The sequence below is a fragment of the Syngnathoides biaculeatus genome, chromosome 5, assembly GCF_019802595.1.
Source record: "Syngnathoides biaculeatus isolate LvHL_M chromosome 5, ASM1980259v1, whole genome shotgun sequence".
Lineage (NCBI taxonomy): Eukaryota > Metazoa > Chordata > Actinopteri > Syngnathiformes > Syngnathidae > Syngnathoides > Syngnathoides biaculeatus.
The window spans coordinates 8,316,611-8,330,075 of record NC_084644.1 but is presented as its reverse complement, the minus strand read 5'-3'; the positions used below and the strand labels follow the sequence as shown (position 1 = coordinate 8,330,075).

The following is a 13,465-nucleotide window of genomic DNA, read 5'->3' as shown; positions in this document are numbered from 1 at the left end:
TCAGGTAAAAAAAAAAAAAAAAAAAGATTTTGAATTGTTAAACAATACCATTACAAAATATAGACGTAGCACACGTACTATTTCTGTCACTATAGAGGCAACCTTGTTCTATACTCTGTAGTATGTGTGACTTTGAATGTGTGGACTTTTCTGTGGCTAAGTATTTACCCAGGCATGGGTCCGTTCTTCGCCAGGTTGTACACTTGTCTCGGGTTCAGGAGGTACTGGAACTTCCTGTAGATCCTGCAGAAGTGTCACATGACCAAATCAGGACTCGTAGTCATCACTCCGGGCCCCAAGGCTAACCGCTCCCGTAAGTGTGACGCGGCGAGGCCGACTGTCCGGCGGCGGCGGGGCGGGACATACCCTGAGACCTCTTTGAGGAGAAGCCATTAGAAAAGACTAATTCATTTTAATTCCAATTTCATTATGTCAACTGGCTGAAGTCATATTTTGATCTCATAATTTAAACAAATGTGGGGGCCGGCGTAATAAGGAGGGAGTGATGATGTTTCAGTAATAACCCAATTAGCCCGGAGTTACAGAGAGGGCCCGGGTGCTGAGGAGGGGGTTGCTAGCGCACATTGAGGTGGTGAAAGCAAGCCAAAAGAAGACATATTTCAAGAATGTGTTAAAATGGCTTTGTTTCTTATTACTCTTGGGCCAAATAGCTTACCTTAAAAAAAAAAAAAAACTCATATTGACAGTTATGCCTAATTATTGAAAATTCAGCCCATGGAGTTATTTTAATTTAACATCATGGAATTTGGGAGGCATGTCTAAATGATGAAATCCAAAAGTATCAGGAAGTCGACAATTTTTGGTTTGAAAAAAGCTAATTTAAGGTCATATTGGTCAATTCTGCGGGTTGCTTCACTCATTCACTGTCGCGGACATTGATGCTCTAATGGACAAGTGGAATCCAACCGGTTACTGCAACCGGGAAATATGTTGTTGAGTGGCTTTTTAACGGGTAGGTGTGTCACTATATACAGTTCGTTCAATAGCTGTAAATCAATGATTGTTTTTCCATTAAAAAAAGCCCTTGTCCAGTCTTGTTTTACTGTTTTAGTCTGAGGTTTCACAAAAGCAAAAAAAACCTTGCGTCCAAGTATTCTGTTGTGTTGTGTGTCTTTTCACAAAACATGTTTTCAGCTTTTTTTCCAAAATCAGGTGTTTTGGTGAAACAACCCGTGTTCTACTGCCGATTACTAAAGAACGGAAAAACTTAAAACCCATTTTCTCTGGTGAAAAAAAACAAGTCTACGTTTTTTGTTTTTTTTTATGTGCTTACCGTGTCACAGATCATAACAAAAGTCTTGAAGGATCACTCAGAATGCTCTAAAATGGCCGGCAATACGGGCAACTTTAATTTGAAAAGAGCCAGCAGGTGAATAAGTTACAAATACAGTGGCACCCTTGAAAAAGGGGTGAGTCACCCCCACCGAAGACATTTGAAACAGTTGTTTTGCATCGCTTTTTTCTTTTGTTCCTTTAACCCTACGTCTAGTTGCAAGTTAATTTTTTTTTAGGTTATGTACTTTCTGTGCAAATAAAAAAAACAATTTGCACCCCCCCTCCAATTATTGCTTGTTTAAAGTTATTCTGCACTTTTGTTAATAAAAAAAGGTTTACAAGGCTAGGTGCCGAGTTGCTACAGATACGGCAATGCACTCCCAGGCTAGCATACTCTACTAGGCTAAAACATACATTTTAAGCAAAAAAATAAATACATTTCTTAAATGATTTAATTATATAAAGTATTTAAACGTTAAAAGTTTATTATCAGGAAAAGCTAAAAAAAAAAAAATCGCTTAAAAAAATTTTTTTTAGGCTTGGAACATATTATTTCATTTTCCATTCATTGTAATAGGAAAACGTGCTTTGGTTTTCGAACATTTTGATTTTCAACCAGCCTTCTGGAACGGATTGTGTTCGAGAACCAAGGCACCACTGTAATTCAAGGACACACCCAACAAATTTTGCCCGATTGCCCACAAATTTCATTCTGATCTACGAGACAAATGGACATCACAAAATGAAAAAATATTTGAGTTGTCATCACGTGTGGGCGGAGCATGGAGGCAAAGTTTGATAACTCGCAATAAAACACAAAATTCTAATAAGTTAGCACTACAAGGTCTTAGCTAGCTTCCCTTATCAATGCAATTTGGTGGGTTTGAGTAGACCCGCTTTACGAGCCAGGAAGCCAGCCATTTTGGATTAAAGCTACCATTTCAGGGCAATTTTGGACATTTCCATTCGTCCTTCAAATAACCAAATATGAACCAAGTATAGTAGAGATGATGCAAAACTATGAGAAATGAAAGTCTCTTGATACAGTGTATGTTTTAAGCACAGCAGTTAAATTAAATCAATCGTTTATGATTACAACAACAACAACAAAATGTAACACCTCAATGAGATTATTTTGGTCACAATTTAGCGCTAATTAACTCAGATTGGCCAACTCCATCCTTTGAAAATTCAAAAAGCAGCACACATGTACATTTTGAACATTTCAACAGAGGCATAGGTGGTGACGTTTTATGTTGATGTTGTGGAGACAAACTGTGTACACACCTCTCTCCCTGTTTGCCGCCACTCTTCGGATTGACAAACACCAGCAGCGGATGAGTGCCCTCAATTGTTGTGATCTGACCGGGAGATGTCAAAACAAAGCGTCAGTGTTTGGAGGCCGCGGGACGCTTGGCGGGAATTCGCTTTCACGACACATCCCCTCAAACGGTTTCGGCACGCAAGTGCATCGCACCCTCTGAAAACTGTACAGATCGCTAAACCTTTGCTGTCAGCGGAACAAAAAATAAAATAAACAAAAGAAGTGATATTTTAATTCCATGATTCCACGATAGGGCTCCATCTGATTTTGATAATGTTCATTACCTTATGTTTGAAAATCCCAACAACTGTTTGAAAATTGAATATAAAATATTGCTAAGATAGGTTTCAAGGTTTGCAGTAACTTAGACATACCTACAAATGCAATTCCATATTTATTGTACAAACTGATCAAGGGTAAATTTGCCGCTTATCCTCAAGGGTTGCAGGAGTGCTGGAGCGTATCCCAGCTGTTAACGGGTACGAGGCGAGCTACACCCTGAACTGGTTGCCAGCCAACGACAGGGCAGCCGGAGACAGAAAACAGCCGCACTCGCAATCACACCTCGGGGCAATTTAGAGCGTCCAAATAATTTTGCAGGTTTTTGGAATGGGCGGCACGGTGGATCAGCTGGTAAAGCGTTGGCCTCACAGTTCTGAGGTCCCGGGTTCAATCCTGTGTGGAGTTTGCATGTTCTCCCCGTGCCTGTGTGGGTTTTCTCTGGACGCTCCGGTTTCCTCCCACATCTCAAAAACATCCTACTTTAATTGGACACTCTAAATTGCCCCTAGGTGTGATTGTGGGTGTGACTGTTTTCTGTCTCCCGGTGCCCTGCGATTGGCTGGCAACCAGTTGACAGCCTGTTGACCGCTGGGATAGGCTCCAGCACTCCCCGCGATCCTCGTGAGGATAAGGGGCTAAGAAAATGGATGGATGGACGGGCGGGTCCAGGATTGAACCCGGGACCTCAGAACTGTGAGGCGGTTGCTTTCCAGCTGATCCACCGTTCCCCAAATAACAACTTGTAATTTTACTGGTGGAACACATTTCAAAAAAGCTGGGGGAGGGTCACGTTTTTCACTGTGTAACGTGACCTTTTCTTTTAGCAACATTCAATAAACATTTTGGGAACTGAGGACACTAATTGTTGAAGTGTTGTAGGTGGCATTTTTTCCCCATTCTTGCTTAACGTACAACTTCAGCTGTTCAACACTGCGGGGTCTTCGTTGTCATATTTTTTACACTTCATAATGTGCTACGCATTTTAAATCTGAGACAAGTCTGGACTGCAGGCAGGCCAATTGTGTACCCGCACTCTTTTACTACAAAGCCACACTGTTTTTAATGCGGTTTTGCATTTTCTATCTGAAATTAGCAGGGCAGGTGTATATGAAAAAGACATTGCTTGGATGGCAGCATATGTTTCTCCAAAACATGTATGTACCTTTCAGTGTTAATGGTACCTTCAAAGATGTGTTGGTTACCCATGCCATTGCCACTAGCACAGCCCCATACCAACAGGGATGTGAGCATAAGCAACTAAGAAAATGGATGGATGAATGGATGGATATTGTAAGATGAGTTTGAAATGATGTTCAAGTGTTTTGGGTATATTTAGGGTTTTAACTATTCATATAGGTAACTCTATTTGTTGTGTTGTGTATATTTGGTATGCGTTCGGCAAATTGCAAATTTTTGCAACGAGTCTTGGTCCCCAAGCCGCGCGAATAGCGAGGGATGACTGTACCCTCAAAACTCGTTAGTCAGCGTGTGCTAATTGGCAGGCGTTTGGTCTGCTGTGACTTGGGGGAAATCGCTTGCCATTCTCAGAGAGCGCCGCGGGCCGAAGCTCGCAAAGCGCCAACCTAAACAAGCTCTAATCCGCCGGCCCTTGTTTGAACGGAGCCCTTGCCGACGTCAGCCCCCCCCCCAAGCCCCCCACCCCCGACTCCCCTCTCCCTTCTTGACACAGATGAAGCGCTTAACTTTCCCTTGTCTGCTATCCCAGCAGGCCGAGGGGGGAATTAACGAGCTCCCCGTCTAGCCCCGGAGTGATCCATTACTTCCTGTAATTATAAATAATAATCTTGATTATTACGCTGGTTAGCCGGCGAGAGGCAGAGACGGATGTGGCGCGGGATGCGATTCATCATCGCCGTTGCTAGACGAGCAGTCGCCACGGACGCCGTAATGGCTGACGGATATCACGGGGGAGGATCGTTGACAGGACAGCCGGGAAAAGAAAGACGCTCGCGACTGCTGACGTGCGCCTCGACAGTCAACAAGTCAACAAAGCGTGGCTGGAGCAGGTTACGCATTTCGGGCCAGAGCTGACGTACTAACACATTAGCAACAAAAGTGCTTTTGTTGCGTGCGTTTAATTTTAAACACAACATCATCTGAATAACAGTACGAGATGGTCATAAGGCAACACCATTGCGACAAATTCACATGATTTAGATTTCACATTTCCCTGACTTCAAAACGAGTCACCTGTCAATTTGTGAAAATTGATCATAATAATAATCAAATGCAGGGCGGGCAATTATGTCATTATACGATGAGGAGATTAGACATTCATCTAGTTTGAGTTTTAACTCCGCCCTATGAGGGCATCTTTAATGATCACCATTAAAACCGTCGCTGAATATGATATCAATCAAACATTTACTTTTAAATGAACTTATCCAAACGACACAAACAGAAAACATTTTTCTGGCAAAATAATTGTGATAACAAATAATTCACACTTCTTTTTACTGGTGCACTTGTCCTTTACAAACTAATGTTGTGCGGCATGGTGGAACAGCTGGTAATGCGTTGGCCTCACAGTTCTGAGGTCCCGGGTTCAATCCCGGACCCGCCTGTGTGAAGTTTGCATGTTCTCCCCGTGCCTGGGTGGGTTTTCTCCTGGCACTACAGTTTCCTCCCACATCCCAAAAACATGCAACATGAATCAGACACTCTAAATTGGCCCAAGGTGTGATTGTGAGTGCAGCTGTTTGTCTCTATGTGCCCTGCGATTGGCTGGCAACCAGTTCAGGGTGTACCCCGCCTCCTGCCCGTTGACAGCTGGGATAGGCTGCAGCACTCCAACGACCGTCGTGAGGATAAGCGGCAAAAAAAATGGATGGATGGAAACTAATGTTATACTTGTGTAAAAACAACAAGTGTTAGGCTGTTATTTTATTTTCCACAGCGTCATATTTGGCATAATTTTACCACGCTATTGGTTCTCAAGAATGCAAGCTAATTTTTTTTTTACAATACATCACCTGCAGGCCTTGACCATCCACCGTGACCGAGTTGGCTCGCTGTACCTTCCCGCGGCTCGACTGGCTGCACCGTGAGTCCTTCCTTAGCGTTGACTGCCTTTCCTGCGAAACCAACACATCCAGAAATTACTTGTACGTCCCTGAATATCCCCCATCTCCCCCTAAAAAAAAGCATCAAGGAAAATTTCTGTCACATTTCAGAAAAATAGTAAAATCGCACAGCAATAACAGTAAATGAAATGTACGGTGTGTGGATCGTGGCCACAAGGGGGCAGTATAATACAGACGTTCTACACGTATATTTGATGATTGCAATAAAGATGCAATAATATAATTGTCTTTTTTGGAGAGGCTGAAGAATATTTGCCGCTGAGTATTGTTGTATGCCCTGCTGTTATTATATTTTCATATTTAGAATTACAGCAACATCGATGCTACCTTCGTTAGCTCGTTTATGGCGCTATGCATAGTGTTAGCATTAAGCTAGCAGGCTTTCAAAAGAACGTTATCTGTATTTTAATTAAATAAAGAACATGAACTTTATTTGAGATTGGAAATAAACAGCTTGAGGTTAACACACTTGGCCTCTTTTTTTTTTTTTTTTAAAGAGTTGTTGACTGTCTCCCAAATTGTTGCTTGTTGCTACCACCATCTAGCGCTCAAAACTGATTTTTGGTCCATCAACCAACCAATCAATTTTTTTTCCATTTAGGGCAAAAAAAATAGTCATTGATAAGATTTTCAAACCACTTTTTCATTGGTGACTTGGCGAAAGACCACAGTACAAAATCAAAATGGTGACACCAAACACAAGATAGAAAAATAATACCTGATACATGATGAGAAAAACTGATAAGCAACGGCTCGGGTCACTTGTAAGTCGTATTTTCATCAATGAGAAGTTTTTAAAATCTTGGTTGGATTTTATTTCCTGCCAAAAAGTATGGCAGCTCATGAAAATACAGTAACAGTCTAAATTGAATGAAGTTTTAAAATGGGTTCACTTTGGTCATCAACATTACTTGAACTCCTACATTATGTTATATTATGTTATGATAGTAATTGTTTAAAATTATGTTCTGGCTTTAAAAATTGGTTTCACGCTGTGCTATTGAGTTTGTCTGTACAATGAGTACAGAAAACAAATGAATGCATACGTAAATGTAATTATTCTATTCCAACAATTCAAATTATTCAATACAGTATTGATTTCTAAAATTGTTGCCTTTGTACTTAAATCTACAAAATAAAAACAAATCTAAAATATATTTCTACCCAGGATAAAAATTATATATTAGTGAGAAAATAGATGGTCACATCTACATTTTCTTTGCCAGACACACCTGCACTCTAATCATGTTGGTAAAATTGTAGTTTTGACGACTACAACAATGAATCTAAAAATTGTCTTTTGTTTTTCTTTTTTAGAATGCAGGTGTACCTAATAAAGTGTCAGATGTAGGGGAGGAAAAAAAAAATGGGGTCCCACCAGGACGACAGGGCAGATGGAGCTGGGCGGCAGGATGTGATCCTTCAGGGGTCCGCAGTCACACTCGGGCTTCACGTGCGAGGCGCACTTGTTATGGAGCTGTGAGGAGAACTGCATCATTAGTTGCATGAAGGGAGAGAATTACTCTAACATCTATGCTAAATACGTTAGTCAAGTCTTTTTTTAATACTTTGGTGATTTTGCATCCAAACAATAAAAGCAATAAGTCATAAAAACAGAAAATTGTGAGCGCTTTTGATCGTTCATGGGGTTATTAATTTGCATCCATAGGCCTAAGATTACGGTGGCTTGAAATAAAGTAAATGTCTTTTCAGACACAATTGAACTTTATTTATTATGCTGTTCTGTTAGTAGCAGTCATTACTAGGTTGAGAATTAACAACTAGAAGTACGATAAGTTCCGAAGTCTGATGACCGAGCTCTGGCAGCGGGCCTCGAGCTGAGCTTCCAGGCGCCGGAGGCCATTAGCCCTGGACGCCGAAGCTAGGCATTGAACATTATGCCGCTGCCTCGAAGTCCTGCATTTGCGTCCGCCCCCGCACCGGAGGTTCATGACAGACATCACACCGAACACATACGGCAGTTAAACTTTCAGGGGCTTTTTTAGCCAATCAAAGAAAAGTAAGAATGATTGTGACAAACCTGGATATGATGGGGGGGTGGGAATTTAATTGGTACATCTTAGATAAAGTAAATCACGCCATTGCCTCTTCTTGCGGGGACATTTAGTTTGTCCTGTAAGGGGGTGCCTTTAAGAGTGAAATGGTGCCCTCTACATTGAATTTGGGCCTGGAACGTATCTCCTGCGAATAAGGATTCACTGTGCCGGATTGAAAAGAACGCATTCAAGTCATGGGTCTGATTTGTTACCATTTCTAAGTGTAATTGTACTGTATTTTCCCCGTATTTTCTTGTTTTCACCCTTACACAATCATTGAACGTGTCGTCTTGTGCAAGTGTAAATTGGCAAAGGTGGTGTTTAAAAGAAAAAAAAAAGAAGAAGAGGAATAAACTCAAGACAACAACAACAACATGGGTTCTTGGTTTGGTCTGTCCTGACCAAACCCAGACAGGCTAATCTGGAGCACCGAGGGGCTTCCCGGTGGAACAGGGTACATTATGAGCTGCTCGGCCACTGGTACACTCTCCAGGAAACAGCGTGCACCATCCCCTAAACCGCCACGTCATCAACGGCGCGCTGAAACGTGGTGTAGCGAGGTGACTATTTCAATCGTTCGCACTCTGGTCAAGGGCCAATTTACCAAGTACCGAGTTTCGCTACCCCGCCGCTGCCTACACCTTTCGATCCTGGCGCCAATTCAGGTCGGAAACCCCGTTGCGCGTTCCCGGTAGCTATTGTCCTCGCCTACTCCCATCCGCGCTGAGGGGCTAGCAATCGTCAGAAATGTCCCTACGGAAATCGAATAATCCTACAGTGACGCGTGGAATCCCATGGTAACCTTTGCCAATCCAATAATCATGCATCGTTTACATATGCCGGTGGTGACACAGTAACGAGGGTTTTTTGTGAAACTACAATGTAAGTACACATTAATATAGCTTTACCAACAACCAACTTCCTGCCTCTTTGAATTTTGTGAGGAGAACGTGGCGGCAAAACAACTCCCTTCGTGAAATGCTTGTGGGCTGGTCTGAGTCCATCAGGCCCCAGGGGCTGAAAATGAATTCCGCTCCGGTCTCGGTCCTCACCGTGATTTGACACCACACGCAGTGGAGCCCAGTCAGACCCTGGTAACACTTGATGGTTTTGTGGCACTTGTCACACTTGGTGGGGCAGTTCCCTTCCACCCAGAAGTGATGCATGATCTGCAGAGGGAATGACATGGTGAGAAAGAAAAGAAGAGGTGGCAAAAGTAGAGTACTCACACTCAATACTTGAGCACGAGCACAGATTTTGTCACAAAAAAAAAAAGTGACGTACCGATTCAAGTCCTTTAATTGAGTGAACGTAAAAAAAAAAGATACAGGCCTTGAAATGTACTCATAGTAAGTAAAAAGGTAAACATTTACTGGTATTTTTGCAGTGGACCTCGTATATTTGGTATCTCGCATTCACAGATTCACCTATTTGAGGTTTGTATTTTTGGAGCCTGCATAATGATTTTTTTGTTGTTGATTTTGAGCATTCATGGTATCATAACATGTTGAACAGCTTTGCTAATCATGTCACCTGACTAATAGTGCTAATTAACTGATCTTATAACTATTACACCTCGTTTGGATTTTTTCAGATATGACTGAAATCCTTAACTAGAACAACATGAAACAAATATTTTAAATCTGAATTAATAACAATAATAGATAGGATAAGGCATAGTGGCGCAGCTGTAGAGCGCTGGCCTCACAGTTCTGAGGACCGGGGTTCAAATCCCAACACCGCCTCTGTGGAGTTTGCATGTTCTCCCCGTGCCTGCGTGGGTTTCCTTCCACATCCCAAAAACATGCAACATTAATTGGAGACTCTAAATTGTCCCCCTGTGTGATTCCGAGTGCGGCTGTTGTCTATCTGCCCTCCGATTGGCCGGCAACCAGTTCAGGGTGTACTCCCCCTCCTGCCTAATGACTGCTGGAATAGGCTCCAGCACTCCCGCAACCCTTGTGAGGATAAACATCTCAGAAAATAGATGGATAGCATAACTATGGGTTGATATCTCAAAAATTTTGTTCACACCATCCAGTCATTGACATCAATCCGTAGTCATGCTTGTTATAATAGCATACATGTGGAGTCTGCAAGCAGGTTTGGGCTTATCCTCACAGGGGTCGCGGGAGTGCTGGAGCCTATCCCGGCTAACTTTGGACGAAAGGCGGACTGCAACCCGAACTGGTCGCCGGTCAGTCACAAGGCACATATCGACACCATCGCTGAGCGGAAATCGATTCCACGCATTCTGCACCCAAGTCGGGATGTTCCCAACATAAGCGGGGGAGCAGTTGGGACGTTAATAACAGCAAAGGGAGATGCCTAGCATAACATGGCGCCCCCCTGAGATGAATGACAGTTGATGAATTAATCTGTTTCATTCCACAAACCCAGTATTAATCAAAATAATGTGTTTAGCCTAGTGAAGCTGCATGCGATGTATTAGTGAAAAACGAGTTTATTTCCCCGTTAACTACAAGTAACATAGTATTTACGCTTGGTTACTCCACAGGAAAAAAAAACGCTCACCGCCCCTAAAAACCAACAAGTGCTGAAACAATTACAAGAAATCAAACAGGCCTGGATGAGTCACTTCGTGCTGCTAATTAGCAATGCTAAGCAGACAATAAGAGAGCTGGGCGGCCCTCGGATAACGCCGGCGCGCCGACGAGTGCGCCGCACTCCAATTGGACGCACCTCAGTGTTTTTCTTGGACTTGACGTAAGTTTTGATGCAGGAGGGCGGCGCGCGGGCCACGCAGCGCTCGTGGACGGTGTACTTGCAGACTGGAGAGACGACCGATAGGAAGACAAAAACAAACAAAAAAAAAAAAAGATTTTTGTGAAGAGTGTGAGTGGCGTGCTGGTGAATGTACAAACAGCTGCGTCAACTTGAAGGCTGCGTGACAGCCGAAGCGGGGTCTCATTCTTCATTTCATTGTTTGTTTTACCCTCACATCTACATCAGTTGTATTTATGAAGAGCATTTTGTGCAAAAAAAAAAAAAAGTCATACTTAATAGGATCTGTTAGGTAAAATGAACCATGAAAGCATTATGTAACTATAAACTGAGGTTACACACATTTTTTCATTATGATGTGCAATAAATCTGTAATAAGCTATACGCAATGTGATAACTGCTTGTATTAGACTAGATCACAAAATAGAGTTCCATTTCAATCTTTACTGCCGTGACTTCAAAATATCAACTAATTCTTTTAAAATTATTTAAAATCTATTTTTTTCTTATCTACTGTTGATTTTTTACTTATTTTTTATTTTATATATATATATTTTTATTTTTTTTATTTTTTTTTTTTTTAAGTGACTAAATGCAAAAGTAGTAATTATCCCAAATAACTTGGTAATTATTTTGAAATGTTTAAAATGTTATGTCAATGAAGTGATATATTTAATCAGTGATTTATTTATATTTAATTTAAAAGCTAATCATTTGTTCTCAGAAAACACATTTTTAAAATATGAATATTTCACAAAGAAGAAAGTTAGATTCACATTTTTTGTCACTTTTTACTTTAGATATTGTTTTAATAATTTGCCATTTAGTTCACTGACTTCTTTTTGAATATTTTATTCAAGAGCAAATATTTGCCAATAGGGACAACATTCATCTCAATACTTAAATTTTCTTGTTTAAATGTTTATTAAATGGATTAATATTATTGCTTGAAAACATCCCATTTTTTGCATGTCCGTGGTGGCTGTGGTGGCGCTCCATTGCAGGTGCGCATAAAAAAAATGCCGCTGTTTTAAATATCTACGCTGATTTTGTATGGATGGAAATGAGGTGGCTGTCACGATACAGTACACATTTATATCAGGAAGTAAAATATGTATATCTGAATCAAATGAAAACAGCATCAAAAAGGGAACTCGTCGTATGCATGACATCTAAAAAGGTGGGTTGAAAATGTGCAGTTTTTGCTTTAACGGTTGACTCCTTTTTGTAAATTTCAGCAAAACGATGATTATTGTTTGGAATGCAGCAGGTTGAGCACACACACACGTGTGTGTATATATGTGTGTGTGGGTGTGTTGCAGTGCGGTTCCACTCACACGAGCAGCAGAGTCCCTGCTTGCCGAGGCCGACGAGCATGTTGAGGCAAAGGTTGCAGTAGGCTGGCTTGTTGAAGTGCTTCAGACGCCACACGTGCTGACCGTCATCTTTCACGTTCTGCACACACACACACACACACACAAACACACACACACACACGAGCACACACACCATTAGTAGAGTTTAAGTAGACGCAGGATCACTTATCTGATAAGCATAGTTTATTTTGGTTTTACTGTCAGGCGGGTCAGCTGTCAAAACACAATTAAGTTCACTATTGCAGAAAATTCACAGTAGGTAAACAGTTTCACCTGATTGTTTGCTTTTAATCATTTTATGCCGTTGGACTGAAGTCAAGAGATTGTAAAATGTTTTCCATGGATTCACTGGGCATCAATTTTGATCACAGATGCAAAATTTAACTTTGATGCTTCTGGGTCATATAAATGTGGATGTATGAATACAGCATGTGCATATTTTTTTTATAAAGTAAAATAAAACTCATACAAGCACCTGTATTCTTTTTTAAATTGTTGTAATGTCCTCCATGTTTCACACTCACTGGACGGTCCTTGAACCATAATAACAATAAACTTAAGATAGCATAAGAGTGAAAATTAATTTTCCGTAGAAATTCTACATTGTTGTCAACTGTGTAATTTTAATCAGAGCTGAATTAAACCTGGTTTGGCTTCTGGGTCATTTTTTCTCATTAGCAATGGCCAAAAGAATACATATAATTTATACCAACAAAGATCATCAATAAAAGTAATGGAAAAATAATTGGAAAAGTATTGCCCCGTCACAATGGAAAAAAAAACAAACTGAAAATGTAATGATTTCCACGTTCTTGTCAAATGCTGCCATCTAGTGTCTACTATTTGAACTGCGCGCAAACGCTTCAAAGGGTCCCTCAGTTAAGTTTTCAATTTCCAATTGCAAATAATTTCATGCCAATAATACAGTATGTGCCGGTGTCAGACGCCGTTGCGCACTCACGGTCTCCAGACCCAACAGGACGAGCAGCGGGATGGTGGTCATCCCTCCCTGGATCCACTCCTCCAGAGACACGGTGCCGTCGCGGTCGTAGTCGATCTCCTGCATCATTTCCTGCAGGATCTACCCACGCGACAATCGTGCAGGGGTGCAAAACCAGGTGCGAAAATGTCAAAAGGAGGCAGCACGTGGAGTCCTTCACAACAACAAGCGTGATGTAAAACAAATGCATATCTAATAGAATTATTTTTTTGTTGCATTGCAATATTTTGACATTTCATGTACAGTATTACTATGTACACAGTATTCTTTTATTTTAGCAT

At 41.3% G+C, this 13,465-nt stretch overlaps 1 protein-coding gene across 4 annotated transcripts in view; it reads right to left on the bottom strand.

Annotated features, from left to right (window-relative positions):
* Positions 1-13,465, bottom strand: part of dgkb (diacylglycerol kinase, beta) — a 68,036-nt gene that overhangs the window by 42,394 nt on the left and 12,177 nt on the right. For all 4 annotated transcript variants that reach the window (XM_061819521.1, XM_061819524.1, XM_061819523.1 and 1 more), the window contains 8 exons: positions 13,146-13,265; positions 12,146-12,263; positions 10,767-10,855; positions 9,116-9,232; positions 7,385-7,483; positions 5,896-5,997; positions 2,584-2,657; positions 169-243 (listed from right to left, as the gene is read on the bottom strand). In XM_061819521.1, coding sequence (XP_061675505.1) covers positions 169-243; positions 2,584-2,657; positions 5,896-5,997; positions 7,385-7,483; positions 9,116-9,232; positions 10,767-10,855; positions 12,146-12,263; positions 13,146-13,265 — 794 coding nt within the window. The remainder of the gene's footprint in view (positions 1-168; positions 244-2,583; positions 2,658-5,895; positions 5,998-7,384; positions 7,484-9,115; positions 9,233-10,766; positions 10,856-12,145; positions 12,264-13,145; positions 13,266-13,465) is intronic.